The sequence below is a fragment of the Cheilinus undulatus genome, linkage group 13 (genome assembly GCF_018320785.1).
Source record: "Cheilinus undulatus linkage group 13, ASM1832078v1, whole genome shotgun sequence".
NCBI classification, from domain to species: domain Eukaryota; kingdom Metazoa; phylum Chordata; class Actinopteri; order Labriformes; family Labridae; genus Cheilinus; species Cheilinus undulatus.
In genome coordinates, this window is record NC_054877.1 from 43,117,314 (window position 1) to 43,142,722 (window position 25,409).

Genomic DNA, 25,409 nt, shown 5'->3' on the forward strand with positions numbered 1-25,409 from the left:
CGCACAGTTAACTGTCATTAAATTAACTGTATTAAGACTTGCATTAGTGAATGTGTATGACATGTTTAAAGAACCAGACTGAATGTTTGTCACACACTTTATTAACCACATCATCAGCACACCTTCATTTGGCAAAAGTACATGAGTAACTCAATAATACATGATTAAACCAACAATCAAAGATCATCTCAGTAATCTATGATAAACTCAATAATACATGATTGAGTCAATAGTACATTATTAACTCAGTATTCTATTATTAAGTAAATAATACATGAATATTTCAGTAATACATGAGTGGATCGATAATACATGATCAAGTCAATAAAACATGATTTAGTCAAGGCCAACAAACTAAAATCAAACAGAATGAGGATCAATGAGGAAAAAAATAGAGACGTTATTATCAATAATAAATATTTAGACAGTGTTAATTAACCAGAGCTCTATCAACGTGAGGACAGAGATTATATCAGAAATAGAAAGTCTTGTTAAACTACGAGCCGTGTTCATGGAGAGATAATGAGTCTCAGAGAATCAGGATTAAAACTAAACAGGTGTGAATCCAGGTGTGTATCAGAGAGAGAGTATGCTGAGTGTATGGATCCATACACTACAGGAAGGACTGAAAGAGGGGTGTTACCCATTAATTACCGAAGCGGTCCTTTGAGTCCGCTCTATGATAGCAGCCAATTAAAAAACACTCCTGACAAACAGCTAGAACACACTGGCCTGTAGTCATATCAGCCACACCACTAATTATGCACAACTCCTATCATTCTTCAAACCAAAACAGATGAGTTATAAAAGCACCACATCCAGTGCGTCCATGGTCAATGTAGTTTACAGCCGACTGATTTTTAATTTGAAATGACAAATCAATATCAAAAACAAGTTTCCCAATTATTGTTTAAAAATAGGTAAGAAAACTTGAAAAAAAACTGCCCTTGGCCTAGCTAGTTCATATTAAATAAATAAAAAAAAAATACAGGAAAAAATGAAATGACTTTTGTACTTTGTTTCTCGTTTTTTTTCCCTGTTCTCTTTTTAAAGTTTCTAAAAAATAATAATAAAAAAAAATGCGGTTGCTATTACTTTCTTTTTCCTGTACTTGACCTGCTAAAAGGTGTTCTGAAAAAAAGAATGTTACATCACCTGTGTTCAGTTCTTTGATCTTCCTTTTTTGATCAGAAAAAAAAAATAAATTACAATAAAAAATATAACATTATTTTCTCAATTAAGTTTGGAAAACAAAAACAAATAAATGCTTCCCTTTTTTGTTTTCCATGTCTCCTTTTCTATTTCCTTAAAGAGAATTGTAAAAATGTGAAATGTTTTTTTTTCCATTTTTTTTTTGGTTTTGTGTTCTGATAACTAAAGGAAGCCTAAAGAACAGAACGTTGCTGGTGTAACATTCTTTTCTTCCCTATATAAAACCTGCTGTTACATGTTACATCAGCAACGTTCTGTTCTTTGATCTTTTTTGATCAGAATAAAAAAAGATACCCCGAAAAAGACGGAAAAAACAAACCTCTTTATTTTTTCAATTCATTTTAGAAAGGAAGGAAATGGAAAATGAAAAAAAGTTTGTTTTGTGTTTTGATTTCCAGTTTGATATGAACAGTTGAAAGGCAAAGAGCAGCGCTTTTTTTTCCGATTTTAAACACTTATTGGGAAACAGTTTATTTCTTGATTATGGATTTCTCATTTCAAATTAAAAATCCCCTGGCAGTAATACACACTGACTGTCCATAAAAACATACATTTTTCTGACCGAAATTTTTTTTTATCCAGGCTGTAAACATTTTTATTTCTACTGTAAAAATGGAGGTTTTAACATGGCTGTGAATGGGGCTTCTGCTGCCTTTAAGACAGCCTCTGGTGGACATGAGAGGTACTGCAGATTTCTGAGGAAATCAACATTTGCTTCATTTTTCAGTACTGAAGGTTGGAGGATTTATCACTTATTGAAAAAGGTACTAGAGTGTTCGTTTAAGAATGGTACTGTGCACAGGTTTGAGTGCAATTTTTAATGTAATTAAAGCAATAGATTATCCATTATGGGTGTCTGGGACATCTATTTTTGTCAGAGTGCTATCAAAAGGGTTTGAATATTGATTTTCAGTAGGACTGTAATGCTGCATCATTTCTTACATTTTAAATTCCTCTGATCCCTCATGAGCTCTTTTTAATTCTATTATATGAGTCGATCAGTTAAAAAAAGAGAGTAACCTTTAGAAGGTAGTTTGACCTCTCACTAAGTAATGAATGAATGATGGCTTATAACACATTTGTGCAAACATGCACACTCAGCATACATGAGTCATCCTTTAGAAAACATGGCAGACATCCATTTCCAAATAGTCATTCTTTTACAAATAAAGCTTTAGGATCCAAAGCAGTGCAGGGTTTATAAATATATGCAGCAAAAATACAATACAGTACATCTCTGTAGGAAACATTGCAGGACATAAAAATAAGTAAAAATCTACTCTTTATAATATCGGTCTGTTTCAGAAGAGACCGATATACATGGTTTGATCACCAATCCTTACCAATAACATCAGTTGGATTTATATACGTACACACCATGCTACCGCTGCTAATGGCCACACAAAGCTGCAAATGCGACCACTACACTGACACAGACCCTCGTTTTAAGGGTGACCTCAGACACAGTAGTAGAGTTCACATGTTCTTCATACCTTTGGATGATGACACACAGGGAGAGTTTCAAACCTCAATTTTGATTCATGGGAGACAGTTTCAAACAATACAGGACTAAATCAAGCCCCCAATTCATGTATTGCAAAACTAGCTTTAGTTGTTTTAATTTATCTGTCAGCTTCTAAATTCAACAAACCTCTGTCAAATTCAAAATATGTCATTAAAATTTTATTTTCTTCCAGAATCCACCACCACCTCCCTGATGAGATACTGAAAAACAAATTCACAAAACCTTCCAACAACTCACATATCTTCAATGAGGACTTCTCGCAGTTTGCAGTCCTCAGACAAAGCATGTGAGTGAACAAGAGGGAGAACTAAAGAAGAGTATAAGTCCATTGAAAAACTCTGTTTGAGACACATTTTTTAACTTTGGGGAAAAGTCAGAATTCTGATAGAACAAAGTTTTGATTCTGAGAAAAACATCAGATGTTTGAGATTAAAGTCAGAACTCTGACAGAAAAAAAAGGCAGTTTTTATTTCTGAGATTAAAGTCAGAATTCTGAGATTAAAGTGAGAATTCTGAAAGTTAAGAATGAATTCTGACATTAAAGTCAGCTGTCAAAGAAAAAGTTCGAATTTTGAGATTATCATCAGAATTCTGAGAAAAAGTCAGAATATTGAGAAATGAGGCAAATTTCCTTTATTAAAGTCAGCATTCAAAGAAAAACAACACAGCATTGGAGATTAAAGTCAGAATTCTGAGATCAAAATTAGAACTCTGAGATCAAAGTTAGAATTCTGAGATCAAAGTTAGAACTCTGAGATCAAAGTTAGAATTCTGAGATCAAAGTTAGAAATCTGAGATCAAAACAATAATTATGAGATTAACGTCACAACTCAGAGATCAAAGTTAGATTAAAGCTAGAGTTCTGAGAGAAATATCATCATTCTGAAAAAAAAGTTGAAATTCAGAGAAAAAGTAAGAATTAAATGAAACAAGTCAGAATGCTGAATAAAAAGTCTGAACCTGAAAAAAGTTTGATTTCGAAAAAGAAAAACAATGGTCCTGATCCTGTTCTGTATAGAACAAAACAAGCACTTAAACAAGAACATAATTACAGAAGCCATAGAAGGACCTGCATGCATACATTTGATTTTAATTATTTTCACCTTTAATAACGTCTTTATTTTGAATGTTTTCTAAAGATCCCAAGAAATCATCATGTCACCAGGAAAATTAAAGCTTTCTAAAAAATCTTAAATAACAACATAAATAAGTAGGTCAGGAAAACCCAAATTTATTTGTTATTACAGCAAAATGTGGAAAAATAAAATATTTATCTGCCATGGCTTATCATGTGCGAAACTTACTCTGCTAGCTTAAAACATATTCCTGCTCTTTGATTCTTTGGTGAACCAACCAATAAGAAACAGGCAGAAGATTGACCAATCATGTTAGCTATGCCTGTTGTTGCTGTGCTGTTCTCCAAGAGACATGTGCTTAGATCTCACCAAGAGAGTCCCAACATTCTATCACATACACACTCATCATCTCAGTCGACTTCCAAGTCCTACAACTCCAACTCAGTTCCTCCTGAAGACAATATTTGGCTTCAGAAAATCAACAAAAATTCTGCTATATATGCCACTTTTTGCAATCTTTTCCAGATTTACTTTACATTACTTTTCAATTTTTATGAGGATTTTTGGCTCTCACACTTTTAGAATGTATACATGACAGAATGTTGTGATAGTGTAATCTGAACACATTACCTGGACTTCTGGGTCAAATGTACTTGAATATGGGTGTAACACACTCCTAAATTTTAACCCGTGTCTGAAAATGCCTGAAAATCAGTGCAGCCAGTGATGCTATAAATATTTATAGAAAAAACAAAGAATAGTTTCATGGCTCAATCACATATTTAAATAAAAGTGCTGTTAATATTAAACATTAAAGGAAAATACCACAGTTTTTCACATGTGCCTCTACAAGTTTACATCAAATATAAAATATAGGCCACATGTCAGGAACAGCTGTATTATGAAGAGTGCAATTTGAATTCTTTTTTATTATTACTATCATTTTTAAAGTGACAGCTCATGAGCCAAAGTCCACAAGGTGTTAAATATTCAAGGAAACATCTGCAGAGGGAAGTTTTTCTCCACAGTAGACTGCATGAGACATTGTGCAGAATCCAGTCTGACGTTTTCTTTCATTTAAACCTCATCAATTATGAATCCATCATTTCATCTATCAATAATCATAAATGTCTCTGACCCGTCAGAACCCACCGGATTATTGTGGTGTTCACATGGCTGACAGCTGAACATCTTCGATGATGATCACTCCTTCTTCTGATTGGCTAACAGGGACGCCTCCCACCTCTGAGCCATGGTATTCTTTCGCCTTGGTGCTGAGGAGAGAGACGGGGGGTACTGGAGGGGGGAGGGAGGAGGGGGAGACTCAGCTGAACCACTGGTGGCAAAACGGATGGATGATGGATGCACGGGTGAAGAAGAATTGAAGACAGGATGGGACAGTTATGCTGGATGAACACATGAGCGATGTGGTGAAACTGTGATCTTCATGATGACATTATTTGTTAAATTGTGAACTAATGAATCAAACAATTAATCAGTCCAACTGATTAACAAATCAGGAAGTTCACAATCAAATAACAAATGAATGAATGAGCAAAGGAAGAAATTAATAACCAAAGATCATTAAAATAAAGAATGATAGACGTTCTGTGAACATGAACACAGTTAAAAGACAGTTAGCTGCAGTGAAAACTTCACAGGGTCTGTGCCGCCATGTTTTTGTAGCGGCAGCTATGCCTCAGCATTTGAAGTCACTTCAAAATCAAGAAGGGGCGGGACTTCTGATATCAACTTTTTAAACAACAACAGAGCTCAACAGTGAAAGCCAAAGTTCTTAGCAAATGTTTCCAAAGTATATTTCCCAGTTGAAATCCTAATTTTTAACACTGAAACAAAGCCATCCTGCTACCTGAATCATTTGCGGTCACATAATCCTGATGACGTACAAAAAGCAGATGGGGGGCAGGAAGTGGAGAACAGCAATTATCATCTGAACATTCCTACATCCACTGGCTATGATTCCCTACAATTTACAAAAGGGTGATTTTTACCCCTGGTTAACAGATTTACCTGGCATGGAGGTGAACAATAACACCGATGACTTAGCCCTGCAGACCTCCTGCTACACATGTAGACAGATGAAGGGAGAGTCTAGTACTGAGCCCCTTCAACCGCTTTTCTCTCTCGTTTTGTCATAAACATGCTTTTAATGGAAACACTGATATACTATTAAGCCAATAAATCTCGGGGGATACTGGTTGGAATTGGAATGACAACAGGCTAGACCGGCCTGTATGTGAGAGGCAAGGATGGAATGGTTTATAAACATCAAGGGAGGACATCATCTTTCTAAAGTCTAGTAAAAAAATCAAAGGATGACGTTGTCATTCTGAAGTCTTTTAAAGACATCAGAGAATTTGACGTCTTTCTAAAGTCTATTAAGGACTTCAAAGGATGATGTCGTCTTTCTTAAGTCTATTTAAGACATCAAAGGATGATGTCGTCTTTCTTAAGTCTATTTAAGACATCAAAGGATGATGTTGTCTTTCTTAAGTCTATTTAAGACATCAAAGAATGATGTCGTCTTTCTAAAGTCTATTTCAGACATCAAAGGATGCCGCGTCTTTCTAAAGTCTATTTCAGACATCAAAGGATGATGTCGTCTTTCTTAAGTCTATTTAAGACATCAAAGAATGATGTTGTCTTTCTAAAGTCTATTAAGGACATCAAAGGATGATGTCGTCTTTCTAAAGTCTATTAAAGACATCAAAGGATGATGTCGTCTTTCTTAAGTCTATTTAAGACATCAAAGAATGATGTTGTCTTTCTAAAGTCTATTAAAGACATCAAAGGATGATGTCGTCTTTCTTAAGTCTATTTAAGACATCAAAGAATGATGTTGTCTTTCTAAAGTCTATTAAGGACATCAAGGATGATGTCGTCTTTCCAAAGTCTATTAAAGACATCAAAGGATGATGTCGTCTTTCTAAAGTCTATTAAAGACATCAAAGGATGACATCTTCTCTCTAAAGTCTTTTAAAGACATCAAAATTTTTTGTGTCTTTCTAAAGTCTATTAAAGACATCAAAGGAGGATGTTGTCTTTCTAAATTCTAAGAATGTGTCATCTTTCTAAAGTTTATTAGAGACATCAAAGAATGCCACTGTTTTTCTAAAGTCTATCAGTAGAATACTTTGCTGTGATGTAATGTCATTTGAAAAAAAAACTTAAACTAGAGACTATAAGTATTTTATTCATCACAAAAACAAGATTGGAAAGCAGAAAAGAGGCAAATTGGAGCAAAATGGGGTTAAGTGTCACTGAGGACACATCAACATGGGTGTCAAAGCCATGACTTTTCGACTGTTTAACAATCAACTCTACTTACTGAACCCCAGTTACCCAGAGATACAAGACTGAATATCAGTGAAGGAACCGCACAACCAACATCGAATGTAATTCATTGCTGGCTAATTGATGGCACTGTAACACTGTGGGATTGTGGGTAGTGTAGTTTCTTTTACAGAGATTGAAAATAAACCAGTTTTTCTCATGAGCTTTATATCAAATAAACATTTGTTTTCCAAAAAATTATATCCTATTATTTTTTCTTTTATGTTGCAACAGTAAGTCTAATTTGGATGGTGAAAAAAAATAAAGTTACTAATAATCAAATCTACAATGGATAAAACAATTAGATTATTTCTTCACTGCTGAGCTCTTTGTTGGAAGATAAACTGATCTGACAGTTTTATTTAGGGAACTATTCCATGCTACAGCTGCTGCTTTAGGCCTGGAATTTTTTTTTTCTTGGTGACAGTCTTTGTATTAAGGAAAATTTTATGCACACAAAACTATTTCAAAGCATAGGTCAAATTTCATAACCTAGCCTTGCACCAATAAATGACGGAGAGAAGCACTCTACAACTGAGGTTGTGGGCACAGCCAGCAAAAAGAAAGGTGAGAATAGACAGACCTGTAAACATTCTGAAATATTTAATCTTTACTGTAAGGCTGGAGATATACTTGCTGTTTCACCTTGTGTTTGCATCTGAGTCTGGCTGTACCAGGAGCATTGCTGTAAATATACTTGCATATTCACAATGTATGTTACTAGAGGAAACCACTAGAGGGCACACCAGAGAGCTCAGAGGGTATACAACTATCTGATGTGTGAGATGTAAACATAAACATGGGAACACTTAAAGGTTACATTACTGTTAATTCTGAGATTATAACTAACAAAATATTACCATCAATAACCAATAGGAACATCATATCAACTCATGCTAATGACTGGTGGTCTAAACACACTATCTGCACTTCATTTCTGTAACATTGTCTTCTATGCATTAAAATAACACTCCCAGTGGTAGCCATGATGTATCTGCAAACATGTAGTTAGCATCAATTATATCTCTGACCTACAGACACAGCTCATTGTATACTTCCTGTGATTAAAGCTGTACAAGGGAACCTCAAATCTTAGCATTTGTTTTTGTTTCATTTGTTGTCAGATTTTCTTGATAAACATGTTAAAGTGGGAATAAATTAAACTGTAAATTTCATTTCAAGAGACAAGTTAAATGTGCTCTCCCTGTTGGCAGATATTTATCTAGATGTTTAAGTGAATTTAACTTATATTTAGAGTAAATGTACCTTTGACAACATTGGATGAATAAACATGGTAAAATTTGAGTTTTTGCCATTTACAATTTTAACTTAGCTTAGTATTTCTATCTATTTAGTCAGATTATTGACAATGGTGGCCCCGAAGGTCAACTGTGAAAATATTTTATGATTGCAAAAAAACATCTCATCAGATGCCACTACCTTCTCCTTTAAAGGAAAAAGAAATAGATTGAAATTAAATGTAGATATTTTTAATAAGATACAAGAACATTTCACCTACAGTGACAAATATTTTACCATATGTAAAAAAAATGTACCCTTTGGCAAAAATATTTCTAAGAAAAAGAACTTTTTTTAACCAAGCAAAATCTTTATGATGTTCCTTGAAACATATTTGCGCTTGATAAAATATTTTTGTATTTGCAATGACATCTTTTAACAGTTGACCTTCAAGGCTGTTGTAATTTCCCAAATAAAGACAGAAGGAATCCAAATGTTTTTTTCTAGGTAAGCTTACCTTTTGGTCACATGACAAACTGGATCGTTCCATTTTGCGGGTCCTAGAGGGGGAGGAGGGGGAGGAGACACATCTGTCTGGAACCTCTGGAACTAAAATAAGAACAAAAATTGACTAAATCACCATGTGATGACATCATCCAATACGGATTCTTACTGATGTAAATATTTTCACATTGTGCACACAGAGTGCCCAGCATTCATGAGTTTACAGGCAGCAGTAATACAGCTTTATTGGTCTAATATTATATCAAAAGTCATCATTGATATACACATGTAGAGGTCACTTTTGGGCTTCTGACATTGGTCTGCTGGGCGCCATCTTGGAGAGGGGTAACTGGGGCTCAAATTAAAATAAGTCTATGTCAGCTGCTAATGCTAATGCTAATCCACCATTAAAATACACAAATGTTGCTGTAATTTTAATAAATTTTCAATCTGTCCAATCCATCCATCCATCTAAGAATCCATTTATCCATCCTTTATCATCCATCCATCCATCCATCCATCCCTGCTCACCAGTGTAGCTGATGTTGTCGTTGAGCCCGGGGGACACTAGCACGGTGTCGTACCTTTCCCTCCCCCTCTTCCACTCCTCCTCCCTCCTCTTCCTCCACATCTCCTCCCTCTGCCTCCTCCACTCCTCTTCACGTTGCCTCACCATGCGGATCTCCTGCTCCACTAACGACTGGCTGCTTAGCGATCGCAGCTTGAAGAACGGATTTGACGTGAACGTGCTCTCCTGTGTTTCCATGGACAAGGGGGCGGAGCTTAAGCAGAACTCAGAGGCGCTGCGAATGATTAGATTAGACGTTTCCACAACGATGACGTTGGCAGTGGTCATGGCTTCCTGGTTCGCTGGCCAATCCGAGAGGCTCCCAATTGCAGAGGTGAGGAGGCGGGTCCTGGAGGCAGGGCTGGTGCCGTCAGGCTCCAGGATGATGACGTTATTGGCTGTCATCTCATGGTAGGCGGACCGTGGGAGGGAGGAGGAGCAGGAGGGGGAGGGGGAGATGGACAGGGTTGGTGTACGGCAGGCCGGAGGTCTAGGTGGAGATCTTCCTGTCTGCAGTGTGGATGGTCTGAACGAAAGAGAGGAAAATGTAACCATCAGGAACAAGAGAGGACTGGGTTTGACCAGAGGGTTAAAAAACTTCTATATAAAACTTTAAACTTCATAACTTCATGTGCTCATTCTCTGCATTACAGAGGACAAAGGATCATTGTGTTTATAAAACACAGAAGGTGCTTTCATGCCTGGAACATTGGGACAAAGCGGCTTCCCCTCTTTGGTCCAGTTTATTATAGATGAATATGACAATTGATCTCAGGTACTTGGGTACCTGGATATCTTTAGAATTACCTGTGTATAATAGGCATTCCCTAGGGATACAGGTCATTAAACTTGGTATGCCAGTTGTCAACCAGGTATCTTAGTTGCAACCTGTGAATATCAGTTGTTACCTGGGAATGTCAGCCAGTATCTGGGTATGTAAGTTGCACCAGGGTATATGAGTGGTTACCTGAGCCATTACCTAGGTATATTTGCAGTTAGCTGGGTTTATCAGTCACTACCTGGGTATACTAGTTGTTCCCTGGGTATGTCGGTCATTACCTTGGTATGTTGGTTTCAACCTGGGCGTATCAGTTTTTACTGATACTATACCTGCAGTCACCTTGGTTTATTAGCTCCTACCTGGGAATACTAGTCTTACCATGGGTGTGCCTGTGTTTGTCGGTTGCACCAGAGTATGTTAGTGGTTACCAGGGTATGCCAGTCGTTACCTGCGTATACCTTTAGGCACTTGGATGTATTAACCGTTACCTGGTTTATAAGTTGTTGCCCGAGTACATTAGTTGTTCCCTAGCTGGGTATATCAGTCATTACCTGGGTATGTCAGTTGTTACCTGTGTATACCTTTGGTCACCTGGGTTTATTGCCCACTACCTGGTTATTTTAGTTGTGCATGTTGATCAATACCTGAGTATGTCAGTCTTTACCTTGGTACGTCATTTGTTACCCGGGTATATATGGCTTACCTGGGAGTGTCATTCATTGCCAGGTCATGTTATCGGTTACCTGGAAATGCCAGTAATTCCCTGGCTATAAGTCGTAACCTGCGTGTGTTTCTTGTTGTCTAGGTGTATTAGTCTTTATCCAGGTAAATTTGCAGTTACTTGGGTTTATGAGATTTTCTCCTGGGTATATCAGCTATTTCCTGGGTGTGCCAGTCAATCCCCACTTATGTTAGTTGTTACCTGGGTGTATTTGTAGTTACTTAGGTTAATCAGCTGCTACCTGGGAATATTAGTCCTTCCCTTGGTATGTTGGTTGTTACCTTGGTATATCTGTACTTGCTTGAGTATATTACCAGTTTTCTAGGTGTATTTTTTAGTAACCTGGTTATATTTAGTAGTTACATGGGTATATTTAGTGTCCCCTTGGTATATTTCTCTAAACTACCTGGGTATATTGAGGCCTTGGGCAATCATTCCTCTCTCCCGGCGGTGTCTCTCCTCTCTCTCCAATGTCAATCGGATCTCTCGCTCCACAGCAGTTTCCGGTTCCTCAAGGGGACTTCGGTACGATAAATCATCCAGGCCTGAGTCCTCTGAGCTGGGGGAGAGAGTGGAGGACAGTGGGGGCTCCCTGGATGCTGGGGGATGGATCTCCCTTTGAGAGGACAGAGAGAAACCTCGCTAGAGTTTGGAGGAAGTGAAGCTGTAATTTAATGTGCTAAAATGGTGCTGTTTAATACCTACTCTTTTTTTCCAAACTGTCCTTTTGTAGGCGGGGCTGTAACTTGCCCCAGTCTGCTCTAAAATATGTGTTTTGGTTTTGAATTTTCAGAGTCTTCACCAGTGCACAGGTGCATGATGCCATGGGTTCTAGTCAAAGACTATACAAACTACTGTGACATCAGCCAATTGGTTCCTGCAGCTGTCTTTTGAATCCAGTTAGTGGCAGCAGCCATATTGAAAACGATGTTTAAAGAATGCTGAATATAGTCATACACTGTAAGACAAAATTAGTTGAGCTTACTTAAAAAAATATGGAAACTTGTTGCAACAAAAATAACAAGTAAACTACTCTTGGCTTTGTGAGTTAAAAAAATGTGTTTGTTTTTAGTGTGCAGTACTTTTTCTACATAAACTATTTAAGTATTCACAACTTGTTTAAAACCAGTTATTTTAAGTTCTCAAAACTTAGATTCAAATGTTAATTTAAGTTTACAGGACTTAGGCTAAATCATCTACTTTGAGTGTGCAATACTTATAATTTTTAGTGCACTGTAAACACCAATACATTCATAGAACTCAAAATATCTTTGGTAACTGATTATCTTAGAACACCAGACAGTACGCTCTGTAAAAGTCTTTTTAAGTTACCACCTCACCTCAGGTGGACTATCTTATGCCACCATTTGCAACAATGGCTATTAGTAACCCACTGAACCAGCAGGTGATATTCCACTGAAGTCAATGTGCCATCCAACATTCAATGACAATAACATCGTCTCCTATAGGTGGGACGTCTTTAATTGAGACAGCAACTTCACTCATGGTGCATTTTATTTATTTTTTTAATCTTATTTCACCTTTATTTAACCAGGAGAAAACCTCGTTGAGATTAAAAATCTCTTTTTCAAAAGTGCCCTGGCCTACACAGCAGCAGCAAACAGAGTGCATAAAGATTTAGTGCAAGGCATTCTGGGAAAACTGCAGATTTGCCATAACTCAAATAATATGAGTTATAACAAAAAAACTTAAATTGTTTGAGTACTGTTCACTTAAATCTAAAATGAGCTCTATCAGCTCATAAAAATAGAGTTGAAATCGCTGTTTTGGATTTTTAAGTTAACACAACTCCATTTTAACCCCTTTTTACTTAATTTGTTTAAACCAAGTAAACTAAAGTAAAATGAGCCTTTTAGCTGTTATGGCCAATAAGTACAAGTAACTTTTTTATAATAAGAATTTAGAACAGGTTACAAAGAACTGAGTCATTTTAACTCAATGTTTATAAGTAAAATGGATGTTGCGTTTTACAGTGTAACAGCCACACCTCTAATTATCGACAATTGTTACCTTCTTCAAACCAAAACAGACGCATACTTCATCTCTCTTTTATCTTTAGAACACATGTAAACCAACTATCTCTCCCATATATTGACCGTTCCTTGTGAGAAACTTTTGAAAAGTGGGTGGAACTGGGAAGGAGCGAAGGTTCCACCCACTTTTCCAAAAGTTTTCAACTATTGCCTACAATTTAGCAAAAATTGAGGAAAAAAGCCTACATCCACAAAATTCCAGCACTGCCTTTGAAGATGATGTCATCCTTCAGAGTTTATAGAGCATTCCATCTTTGCTTTTAAAGATTACATCATCTTCAAAGTTGTAGAACATTCCATCCCTGCCTTTAAGGATGATATCAACTTCTAAAGTATGTAAAACATTCTGGTCTGTCTTTGAAGATGATGTAATCCTTCAGAATTTTATAAAACATCCCATCCGTGCCTTTAAAGATGATGTAATCCTTCAGAATTTTATAGAACATTCCATCCTTGCTTTTAAATATTAGGTCATCCTTGAAGTTGTTGAACATTCCATCCTCACCTTTGAAGATGATATCAGCTTTCTAAATTATTAAAACATTCTGTTCTGTCTTTGAAGATGATGTCATCCTTTGAAATGTATATAACATTTCATCCTTGCCTTTCAAGGTGAGGTAATCCTTCAAAGATAACTTAACATTCCATCTCTGCCTTTCAAGATTGCATCATCCTTCAGAGTTGTAGACACTCCATCCTTGCCTTTAAAGATGAGATGATGTCATCCTTTAACCCTTTAAATAGCCAGAAAATTCTCCTTTGGAACTGAAATGTTACCTTTACCTTCTACTGAAAGCCAAAGAAGAGGATTGCCATAAAATTTCACAGATAAAGTTTTCCATCACATTTGAAACATTAGGCATTTTTTGCAACTAGCAGTCCACTGGAGGGCAACTTTATCATTTATCTGATTATATACAAAAGGTTTTAGGGTATTAAGGATATTATTAATCATATTCATTAGACAGAAGTCTCACAGAATTGCATATCAACTACAATATAATTGACTTTAAAGGGTTAAAGCAGTGCTTCCCAAAGCGTGGGCTGGAGCCCAGTGGTGGGCACAGAGGTTGAAACTGCATGTCAGGTGGGAGCTAGGGTTTGAGTCAGCTGGTCTTTACCTGTGTTTGAGGCGGGGGCTTCGGGCAGGTGGATACAGAGAGGAGTGCGTCCCCTGGAAGCTTCCTGGGGATTTGAGTCCAGGTTTGGGGATGGACTGACCTTTCACCTCCTCCTCCATCTTCCTCCACTGGCGGCGGGCTAACATGAAATCGACATGCTCAGTGGAGACGTTCTCGCTGAGGGTTTCCTGATGAACGCAGAAGTCTGCGGGGAGCTGACAGAGAACAGGAAGTAGATTTATTCAGCTGTTAGTGTCTGATGACAGCTCATACCTGATAGTCATTACCAAGAGTCAGTGTGACCAGTGAAGATGACAGGCGATTATAATCAGTTATGAAATTGTCTACAGGAGTGACACAATGAGTGCTGGTTAAAAAATCAGATTAGGTCTGGTTCATGGTTGAACTTAGAGTGCCTTTATAAAGTATTCACCCCCTCGGATGTGTTACCCTTTCATTGATTTTATACATCAGTCATGGTCAATATGATTTGGATTTAAAAAAAGAAAAAAAAAAAAAAACTTTTCAGTGTCAAAGTGCAAACAGATTTGTACAAAGTAATGTTGGTAAATAAAGGTATGTAAGATAAAATAAGTGATTGCATAAAAATTCACCCTCTTTAATGTGACTGACCTAAATCAACAGAAGTCCAAGTGCAAGTAGTTTCACAATTAGTGAAATGCAGATCACCAGAGTGCTGTGAATGTGTCTCAAGTGATTGTAGTATAAGAGCACGGCTGTCTGAAAAGTCCTGTCACTAGTTCATCAGTCTTCCTGGCCACCATTACACCGTGAAGATCAGGCCACCCCCACAAACTGAGTGACCATGCAAGAAGAAGACTAGTGAGAGAGGCCACCAAGACACCTATGACTACTCTGAAGGAGTTACAAGCTTGAACAGCTGAGATCAGAGAGACTCTGAACACAACAACTGTTTGCCAGTCAAAGCTTTACGGGAGAGTGGCAAAAAGAAAGACACTGTCGAAGAACCCCCAGATAAAATCAGAACTAGAGCTCACCAAAAGGCATGTGGGAGACTCCATGGTCAAGTAGAAGAAAGTTCTTTGGTCTGATGAGACCAAAATGGTGCTTTTTGGCAATCAAACACACCATCCTGACTGTGAAGCCCGGTGGCGGCAGCATCATGTTGTTGGGTTGCTGGACTGAACATGAACCTTTTGTGACACTGTCTGATTCTGGGTAATGTAGTCGATTGCAAAGTAATTATGTTTTCATTGGAATGAGGTTGATTACATGAGAAATTGTTACTTCTCCTTTATGGTTTCTCACTCGGACTACTTGAAAAGTTGTGACATTATGGATAAGATTCAAATCTAAAAAGCAGCATAGACTGATGTTGTGGCTGATTAGGGACAGTAGAAAGGAGGAAGTGGGTGGGTCTTATCCCCCCTACCTTCCAGCCTATATGACATCATAAAAGACGTTAAAGATGTGATGTCATAAAAGACATTTCTTTAAATTCCGGGGTAGATGAACCTCAGCTGAAGCTCTGGGCTTTAGTCGTTCTTTAAGTCTGCAGTATGTTTGAGGTTGTATGTATGTGCTCAGTTGGTTTCGGCCAATGACTGATCAGAGAGGGCAGGTTAGCTTACCCTTCTGTCGGGGTCACAGGAACTGGTTGTGGAGCTACAGGATGGAGACCTCAGGAACAGGTCCCTCCGACTCCTCAGAGACTCGTCTTCCTCAGCCTTCCTCTCCTCCTCTCTACCTCCACCCTCTTCCACCTTACTCTCTCCTGCATCTCCCTGTTTGGTGACATCACAAGGGGTGGAGCTTGCCCACTGGTCGTCCCCTGTGTCGCTGTCTGAGTAGACGATAGCTAGTTCAGCCTGCAGACAGTCGCTCAGGTCGTCTCTGTGCTCGTCGGGCTGCTCCTGGAGGAGGAGGTCATGGACCGCCGTCTCTTCTTCTTTTGCCTCTTCTTTAATTTCTCCTTCCTCCTCTCTGTCTCTCTCAGTTTTACTCTCATCTCCTCCATCAGCTGTTCCTCTCCCCTCGACGTCGTCTCCTCCTCTCTCTTCTGCCTTTGTTTCTTCTTCTCTCCTCTGCTCCAAATCAAAAACTAGGTAGTCACACTCGTCTTTTCCCTCTCCTTCCTCTGTGACCTCTTCTTCATCCTGCTCTCCTGTGATTGGCTGTTGCCCCAGATGGCCCTCTGGGTAGTGAAGTTCCTCTGCTTCCTGGCCGCTCCAGCTCTCCAGATCGGTGAGCGGCGGCGAGGAGCTGATCTCCATGGTAACAGGATCAGTGGGCTGTTCTGCTGAGGGGGGATCGTTGACTGGGTTGCTGTTGCCAGAGCTACTGTTGTCGTGGTTACCGTCAGTTAGCTCAGCGGGTGTCCTCCTCAAGCCGGCGGTGGCTCTCTGTGGAAACAAGCACAAGAAATATTATTTATGAAAACATAAAAACAAGCGCCTCAAATTACTGACTCATTACTTAATTATGACTGATTTATCAGCCGCTTTTCTTCCAGGAATTAATTTACATATTCACATCTCAGACATTGCTGTGAAGCTGCAGAATTGTGGGAAGTGTGGTTCTTTTCCTGAGAATAAACCATGTTAGTCTTTGAAGAAGGTTAATATCATACCAACTTGTGTCAGTCTGGGTAAAGGATTTGATTGGCTGATTGGCATCACATTCTGAATGAATTCATTGGACTACAATGTAAAGGCTGCTAAAAAGACGACTGAAAGGGAAAAAAAAAGAATTCTTTTAAAATAAACTTACATTGAGGCAAAAGCTGCAATATTTTAAAACAGACAACCTAAAGGGAAGAACTGCACCTTTAAAAAAAAAAAACTACAGTAAATAATTCTCAAACGTTATAGTCTTGCCTTTGAGCATGATACCATCCTTTAAAGTTAAACCAATATTGTAGCCATGCCTTTAAATATGTTGTCCTTTAAAGTTTATAAAACATTCTAGCCTTGCCTTTGAGATAATGTCAACCTATAAAGTTTGTTAAACATTTAAGCCTTGCCTTCAAAGATGCAACCATCACTTAAAGTGTATTTAACATTCTAGCCTTGCCTTTAATACCATCCTTTAAAGCAGTGGTAGGCAACTGGCGGACCGCAGGCCAAAATTGGCCTGCTGCCAATAATACCTGGCCCACCAGATGACATTGATTAAAAAACTGATAAAAAAAAATACATACGGGGCACGCCGGTAGTCGAGTGGTTAAGGCGTGCACCATGTACGCAGGTGACCCCGGTTTTGAAATCGGTCCTTGGCACTATTTCCTGCATGTCTCTCCTCGCTCTCTTCCCTGTTTCTGACTCTATCCACTGTCCTCTCTCTAATAAAGGCATGAAAAAGCCCAAAAATAAATCTTAAAAAAAAAAAAAAAATACATACATTGCTTAACAAATTTATTAGACCACCTGTCAAATTTGTCTCAGAGACCATCCAGCGTCATGAAGGGCTTTAATGTGGACTCTTTCATTTTCAGTGAGCTCTCCACGTTTTAACATTTTGAACAGGAATGAGGAATTTCAAACTGAATTCACACAAATTTGAGCCGGCTCACTGGGCTTCTCTGAGAAGTCAGAAATTAATCAAGCATAACATTCAACCACTAAAACTCATTTTTCTGTTCAGGAATGCAAGTAAATAACTATAAATAGACATATTAATTAAGAAATAATAATGTGCTTTACTATTTTTTCTGTTTTTTTGTAAATCAGTAAATTTGAAAATTCATAGATAACAATAATAATATTAAAATTTTAGCATTAAAAATATCATTTGGGTTAAAGAGCTTCTACATATTGGTGTATTAACCATTGCAGAAACATAAAAAATGATTTTGGTAATTACCAATGCTGTTAATTTAGGGCAGCTGTGGCATAAACCTTACTTTGGTTAGGGTTAGGGTGGTCTAATAAATTTGTTAAGCACTGTGTATTTGCTATCACAAAAATGACAATTCCACACAGATTTCAGAACATTAATTCAAAAGTCATGACAAAATATGATAAAATAAAATAAAGCAGCATGCAGTTTAAAAAATGTTCAAGCCTTGCATTTGTAGATGATGTCATCCTATAAAGTATAACAACCGTTTTAGCTTTGCCTTTGAAGAAGTCATTCCAGCCTTGCCTTCAATGATGTTATCCTTTTAAGTTCATAAAAATAATTTAGCCATTTTTAAACAGTATGTTTACAGTCACTGCTCTGTAGAAAGAAGAGGATGTTAGCCTTCATGTTTTGTTTCATTAAAATGTCATATCCCCGGCTAATGACCTTGGATGATTACAACAGCACATGTAGTGTTTACAGATCAGAGTGCATGGCAATTGTTATCTAAATTTTGTACTTTGACAATGGAACATTTTCTGAAAACAAAAATGATCTGTTTTGTTGCAAACCTCCCTGAGTGACCAGAGTGAGGTATGCATTCATAAATGCATCATTAATATTATGACTATATCATATTTACTGATATATCTGCAGCTGTAGTGTAAACAGCATGGATCTGACCTACAAGGACAGCAGACTACAGGCTGCACAGAGAGACAGGGTTATTTTTATCATCAGCCACTTTTTATCCTCTAATAATTTAATTTTATTCATGTTATCTTCAGATATGATGATGTTTCTGATAATGATCAGAGACCAGCTACTCTTCAGAAACACGACTACAGCACTGAAACACACAGTGACAGCAGCCTTCGGATGGCTGCCATGGCAGCGCTGCGTTGGCTGTGAGTGGGTTAGCTGATTATTATGGTCTGTTGTTATTATGGTCTGTGGTTTCAGGCATGTGCTGCTGACAGGCTGGAGGTGTTGCTATGGTTACAGAGTCTAAATGCAGAGGGACAAGATGCTGAAGTGGCTGGGAGAAAACAATCACACTTAACTGCTCTCAGAGACATGCAAGACTGCCCTTTTAAATAAAGTTTCACTGAGGAATGAATCGGATTTAAATGAAGTCTACCTGATGAAAGAAGTTCAACATTCAACAGACATGAGATCTCACTGAAACCTCTGGAATTAAACGTGACTGAAGAATATGAACAAACATGGGGGAGGATCTTCAACACTTGTGTTGTTATAACTCTGCACTAACTGCTGCACTTCTTCTGTTATACCTACAGTGATGTGGAAAAGAAGGTTTCCCCTTCTGATTTCTTTTTCTTTTCTCTGGCACACTCAAATTTTTGAAAATGGAGTTTAGAAATGGTCATTTAATCAAAGGGGAAAAAGTCATTCAAACTTCCTGGCCCTATGTGAATAAGTCATTGCCCTAACCTAATAATGCCACCCATGGCAGCATCAACTGCAAGCAAAAGCTTGTGATAACTGCAATAAACCTTTCACATTGCTGTTGAGGAATATGGACCACTCTTCTTAGCAGAATAATATTTATTCAGCCACATTAGAGGGTTTTTGAGCATGAACAGCCTGTTTAAGGTCATGCCACAGCGCCTCAATCAGATTTAAGTCTATACTTCTACTAGGCCACTCCTAGACCTTCATTTTGTCTTTTTAAGTCATTCAGAGATGGGCTTGCTGGTGTGTTTGGGAACATTGTCCTGCTCCATGACCCAAGTGTGCTTGAGCTTGAGGTCATGAACTGATGGCCAGACATTCTCCTTCAGGATTTTTTGGTAGAACAGAATTCATGGTTCCATTGTTACGGCAAGTCATCAAAAGCAGTCTCAGACCATCACATGACCACCATGTTTGAACGGTGATATGGTGTTCTTTTGATAAAATGCGTGTTAGTTTTATTCCGAATGCAACGGGATTCACACCTCCTTAAAAATTCACCATTCACCCACAGGATAAACTGAATCTTCAGAGTCCATCCATTTTCTATACCGCTTATCCCGTTGGGGGTCGCAGGGGGGCTGGAGCCTATCCCAGCTGTCATTGGGCGAGAGGCGGGGCAACCCTGGACTTGTCACCAGTCAATCGCAGGGCTGACATATAAAGACAGACAACCAGGCACGCTCACACTCACACCTACAGCCAATTTAGAGTCACCAGTTAACCTAATGAGCATGTTTTTGGTGGTGGGAGGAAGCCGGAGCACCCGGAGAGAACCCACACATGCACAGGAAGGACATGCAAACTCCGCACAGAAAGGCCCTGACCGGGAAGCAAACCAGGAACCTTCTTGCTGTGAGGTAACAGCGCTAGGCCCAGTGCTCCAGTGCAGCCCCAGTCTTCAGAATGTTTTCCCAAAAGTCTTGGTGATCATCAGGATGTTTTAAGTCAAATGTGAGATGAGGCTTTGTGTTCTTTGTGGTCAGCAGTGGTTTGGGCCTTGGAACTTTCTTATTGTTGAGTCATAAACATTGACCTTAACAGAGTCAAGCGAAGCCTGCAGGTCTTTAGATGTTGTTCTGGGGTCTTTGGGGACCTCCTGGATGAGTCATCAATGCTCTCTTGGAGGCAGCCAGCCACTTCTGGGAAGGTTGTTCCCAGTTTTCTCCATTTGTGGATAATGGCTCTGACCATGGTTGGCTGTAGTCCCAAAGCCTTGGAGATGTGTTTGTAAGCGTCTCTGGACTGATAGATGTCAGTGACTTTGTTTCTTGTCTGTTCTCTTTAGATGGCGCCATGATGTGTTGCTTTTTGAGATCTTGTCAGACCGGTTCTTTTGAAGAGATTTCTGGGTTCAGCAGGTCTGGCAGTAATCAGGCCTGGGTGTGGATAGTGTAATTAAACTCAGCTAACACTTTTTATCTCTTTGTGTTGGTCTTATGAACCAACAGTTAGCAGTCTTTCTTTTATCATGTTTGGAGCTTTTTACTACAAAGGTGGCTGTTAAAGACTTAAGATACTTCCATTGTTGGAAGAATAAACTGCATGCTGGTGCCAAAAGTTAAAGTTTATGTATGGATCACGGCCACTGATTAAAAAGACAACTGAACCCTTTAGGAGGAAGGGTGATTCTGATTCCTGTCAGACGGACGAAACAGTCCACTGATAATCTCTGTGCTGCAGACGGGACTAAGGATGAATGAGGAGATTTACCAAGAGTCATACGTCTGCTGTCGTCCAATCATTTCTATACAAAGATAAACCTTCAATTTGTCAGAGGTAACAGCATCTGGGGAAGGATTTCAGCTCCTAGCTCTAATCCGGATGTCCTATCACTGCATCAAATCCCACTGTCCCATTACCGCGTCCAATCCCAGCATCCAATCCCACCGTCTCATCACCACCTCCCACCACTGCATCCAATCACGACTAGCATGAGGTCAAGAAAAGCTGTGCTATTTAAAATGGCAACACATGGGAATTAGCAAGTTCAAGTTAACTCCTCTGCCCTGTTGTATAAAAGCGACTGGGGCCACAACCCCAGCCTTGATAAGGGACCCAGCCACCAATCAACCACAGGTTGACAAGATTTTGCATTGCCACTTTTTGATAATTACAGACTGTACCACAACGAGTTTAAACAACACAAGATGGAACAAACTGGACCTATCAGTTACTTGCAGTTTGAAATAACCAGAAAGATTAACCTACAAATATACATCCAGGACTTCTTGTTGCCTTGTTCCTGCTAAAATGAACTCTAATATGGAGTCATTATTGGTGCAAAACTCCAGAGCCCATTTTAGTGTTTTGAGAGTATGACTTAAAGATCCTGGGCTCAGATTTTCCTCTAAATTTTCCATTAAAACCTGTGATAAGATTTTGTCTGTTCGTATTCAACCCATTCTCATGTCATTAAGGTTGCTTTCAACCTGACACGCCAGATGGATGTGTTCCACACATCCATCTGGTAAACCTTCCATATACAGCGTTTGGGAAAGCATGTCTCTCCCTTCTCTCTTCCCCGTTTCCGAGTCAATCCACTGTCCTTCCTTTATCTAATAAAGGCATGAAAAGGCCCAAAAATAGATCTTAAAAACAAAACAAAACAAAACAAAACAAAAAAAATCACAGTGTATATGACCGGCTTAAGAGAGTGAGTGTGTATGTGATAGAATGTTGGGACTCTCTTAGTGAGATCAAAGCAAATGTCTCATGGAGAATAGCACAGCAACAGGCAGAGTGAACATGAGTGGTTGATCCTCTACCTGTCAGGTTGCCAACTCTCCAAATTAGCTTTTCCCAAGCAGGATTCCCTTTGTACCATGTATTGACATAAATTCTCTGTAAATGCTGGACGACACTTTACTGATCCTGGATCAGATCATCTAATACAGGAAGTAACCCATCATAAACAGATCAGGTCATTTAGGTGACACCTGTCAATCAATAGCAAGCAACATCAATGAAAAACTGAGCTTGCTGAGTCAGCCCTACACATGGGTCTGTATGTGGCTGGCTGACTGACTGACTGGGTAACTGAGTGAGTGACAATACTTTCAGAGTCATACATACAGAGCTGTGCCATGGGCGGACTTTAGTTGTAAACAAAGCTGTTTGTACCTCCAGTGCGGTGATTACCTCGGCTTTGTCGGTTTAACTAGAACTGTACCACATTTCTGTATGAAATAAAGACCAAAAAAAAAAAAAAAACCTAGAAGCTTTTCATGCTAGGGAAGGTGTTTTCACTCTTCAGGTGACCTGCTTTGGTGTAAATATGTAATAGTTACAGATAAAAAGGTTAGTTATTGTGTAACTGACTGTATACAATGGCTGCTAGTGGAGTGATTAGCTTGGATATAGCCACAGTGGCAGTTTTGTCAGAACTGGACAACATTTCTTTGTTAAAACAAGGGCAAAGAGCAACACTGAAAGCGTTCTGTGACAGAAAAGATGCTTTTGCTCTTCCCCTGGTCTGCTTCGGCATTCGGTTCGTGATCGTTATGGTGGGGTTTTCTGGTTTGTCCACTAGGTGCTGCCACGGTAGCTGTTAGCTCGGATGTAGCTGTAGGAAAACGTCAGTTTAATCGTTTAAAAGTCAAATTTCTTTATTTAACAAGCGAACAGAGCTACACCAAAAGCTTGTCTTGGTAGAGAAGATGTTTTTGCATGCCCCCCAAGCGACCAAATAAATTTTAGAAGGAGCTCCGCCATTAACAATCCAAGACAGTGGTAGCCTGCATAAGACTAGCGCATGCGCACAACGTCATTTGCCGGTCAGATCGGCCCGTCATGAATGTGACAGACAGAAAGTTCCTCCAGTCACCTTCTTTAGATTTTCTGAAAAATCCTGTCCTTTCCATGGGAGCTTTCCCAGATGAAAGTGGAATATATTCATGCAATAGATAGTGTAATTTTTTATGAATACACTAGTGCGTCTTTTTGGTAACGCAAACACTCAGGAATACTGAAAAGTTAACTCGAAATACATAATCGTCTAGTCAGCTCAGCCTGTGGTTTTGAGCCAGTGACGATGGCAGTCATTATGCTCTTCTTTTGCTTTTGAATAAAATAATGAACTTCACTTCTTGAACTAGACAATGTTCAAACACTAAAGGACCATGTTTAAGTGATCTAAATATGCTAATGTTCTTAAGTGTCTTTGTTTAAAACACAGGGTTGTAATCTTTTGTAGGATGGGCCGCTTCAAAAATGACGGAGATAAATTAAGAGTATACCTGCCTCTGCAGATTCAAATGGAACCGTGTCCTCAAAACGGAGGTACGAACCAAATCGTAACCTATTCATATAACTAAAATCTAAATGGGTTTTGTATTGAACGATGAAATAGTGAAAGACTCCACCCCTGTGTGTTTCTAATATTTCCCTGGTAGTAAATAGATATCAGTATGATTAGATTTTTTCGTGTTTGATGTAAAATTAACATTGGGATATTTTGACCTCCTTACGGCCCGGTGGTAAGGTTAAGACTGAAATAAAGAAAACGTGGCCTAAACCTCTGTTTGCCCTCAAACAGCTGGAGACAACGTCATCGTGTGTCAGGATTACTGAGCAGATTTAGACGTCTTGTGTTGAGATGTAGGATGAGTGAAGCAGAGTTCAGGCAGCAGCTAGCATCTCTACGTACTCTCATTCTGCTATCCTCCATCATAATGGCTCTGTTCTATGTGTTTCGACTCTATATGCAGATCTTTGTCATGTTCTGTCGTTAGATTTGATCCCTCCTCTTATATAACCCTCTCTCTCTCTCCTCAGGCTCAGCAGCGTGACAGATAAGCGCTCCTACAGATCCACATTCCCGCTCTCTGACAGCAGCTCCGGCTCTGCCAAAGCACCGCGCGGCGGCTGCAGGCAGACCGCCAACCCCGTCCTTAAATCAGCACGCGGAGCCTCGTTGTGTTCGTGTGTGGGTTTGTGCGTGTACCTACCAGCAGCTTCCAGCACAGCAGCCAGAACGAGATCATCTCCAGCCGGCTGCCTCTCCCCAACGGCAGCGTGAGCAGCCAGGCGGCCACCCGCTGGCGTGAGGACGGACGCATGCAGGCTGACTGCGGCGTACGTGTGTATGTGTGGTGGGAGAGAGAGAGAGGAAGGATGTATCGACCTGTTCTGATCTGATGTGTGTGAAACAGAGCAGAACAGACACATCTCTATTGACAGGATGCTCTCTCTCTCTCCCTCTCTCTCTCTCTCTTGCTCTACCAACAGCGTGCTAACACCCCCACCCCCCCATCCCAACGCCCCCCCGAAAAGCTCTCTAACTAAGTGGGCTACGCCATCAGAGACATGACTTCACACATTCACGCTGTGATTGGATGAATTATTGGCACTGATCATCAAGTTCAGACTGGCAGAAAGTATAGTTACAGTAAAGCCTTGTTTTTACGTCTGCAACTGATCTGTGCTGTAGTTTCGTACGCCATCGTTAGGACTTCGTACACCAATGGAATGCCAGTCGGCAATGTGATATCTAAGTTGGTAATATGGACAGAGTCAAGCCTTCTCATACCGTAATGAGTCCTTTGTTTATGTTTGTACACATTTTCAGAACATCCAGGTTGCTTCTGCTTGTTTGTGAAACTACCACTCCAGTTTTTCTGTGTGCGTACGAAACTATCTCTGTGTGCTTGAAATGTAAGCCTGCTTCTTGGACGTCTTTGCTGAACCAACCAATAGGAAGCAGGCAGAAGGTGGACCAATCACGTTTGCTCTACCTGCTGTTGCTGTGCTGTTCTCCAGTTCCAAGAGAGTCCCAACATTCTATCACATTCACACACGCAGTAAAAGTCTGGGAGCCATAAGTCAAAATTAAACGTAAAAATAGTTTGTCATTATTGTTGCAAAACTCAGGAGCACATTTTAATGTTTTGAGAGCATGACTTCATGACCTTGGCCTCAGATGTTTGTTTGTTTTTTTTGTTCAAAATTTCCTCTG

General features: G+C 39.3%; 1 protein-coding gene across 2 annotated transcripts; it reads right to left on the bottom strand.

Annotated features, from left to right (window-relative positions):
- Nucleotides 1–173: 173 nt before the first annotated feature.
- Nucleotides 174–24,578, bottom strand: LOC121519767. 2 transcript variants are annotated; one of them, XM_041802652.1, is made up of 7 exons: nt 24,403–24,578; nt 15,769–16,539; nt 14,156–14,370; nt 11,387–11,596; nt 9,442–10,004; nt 8,924–9,015; nt 174–5,109 (listed from the first exon to the last, which is right to left on the bottom strand). In XM_041802652.1, the coding sequence occupies exons 1-7, from the start codon at nt 24,511–24,513 to the stop codon at nt 5,017–5,019; spliced, it is 2,055 nt and encodes a 684-aa protein (XP_041658586.1). In that variant the 5' UTR covers nt 24,514–24,578; the 3' UTR covers nt 174–5,016. The 2 variants fall into 2 exon arrangements, with proteins under 2 accessions (XP_041658586.1, XP_041658587.1); XM_041802653.1 differs by lacking the exon at nt 11,387–11,596.
- Between the last annotated feature and the right edge of the window lie 831 nt (nt 24,579–25,409).

Bases quoted from the DNA above. Each gene is read 5' to 3' on its own strand.
- LOC121519767 (XM_041802652.1), bottom strand. From the start codon at position 24,513: ATGCGTCCGTCCTCACGCCAGCGGGTGGCCGCCTGGCTGCTCACGCTG. The intron at 16,540-24,402 runs GTAGGTACACGC...TTGTTTCCACAG, and splicing joins TGCTGTGCTGGAAGCTGCTG to AGAGCCACCGCCGGCTTGAG. The intron at 11,597-14,155 runs GTAAAGACCAGC...GTCCTCTCAAAG, and splicing joins AGCCCCCGCCTCAAACACAG to GGAGATCCATCCCCCAGCAT.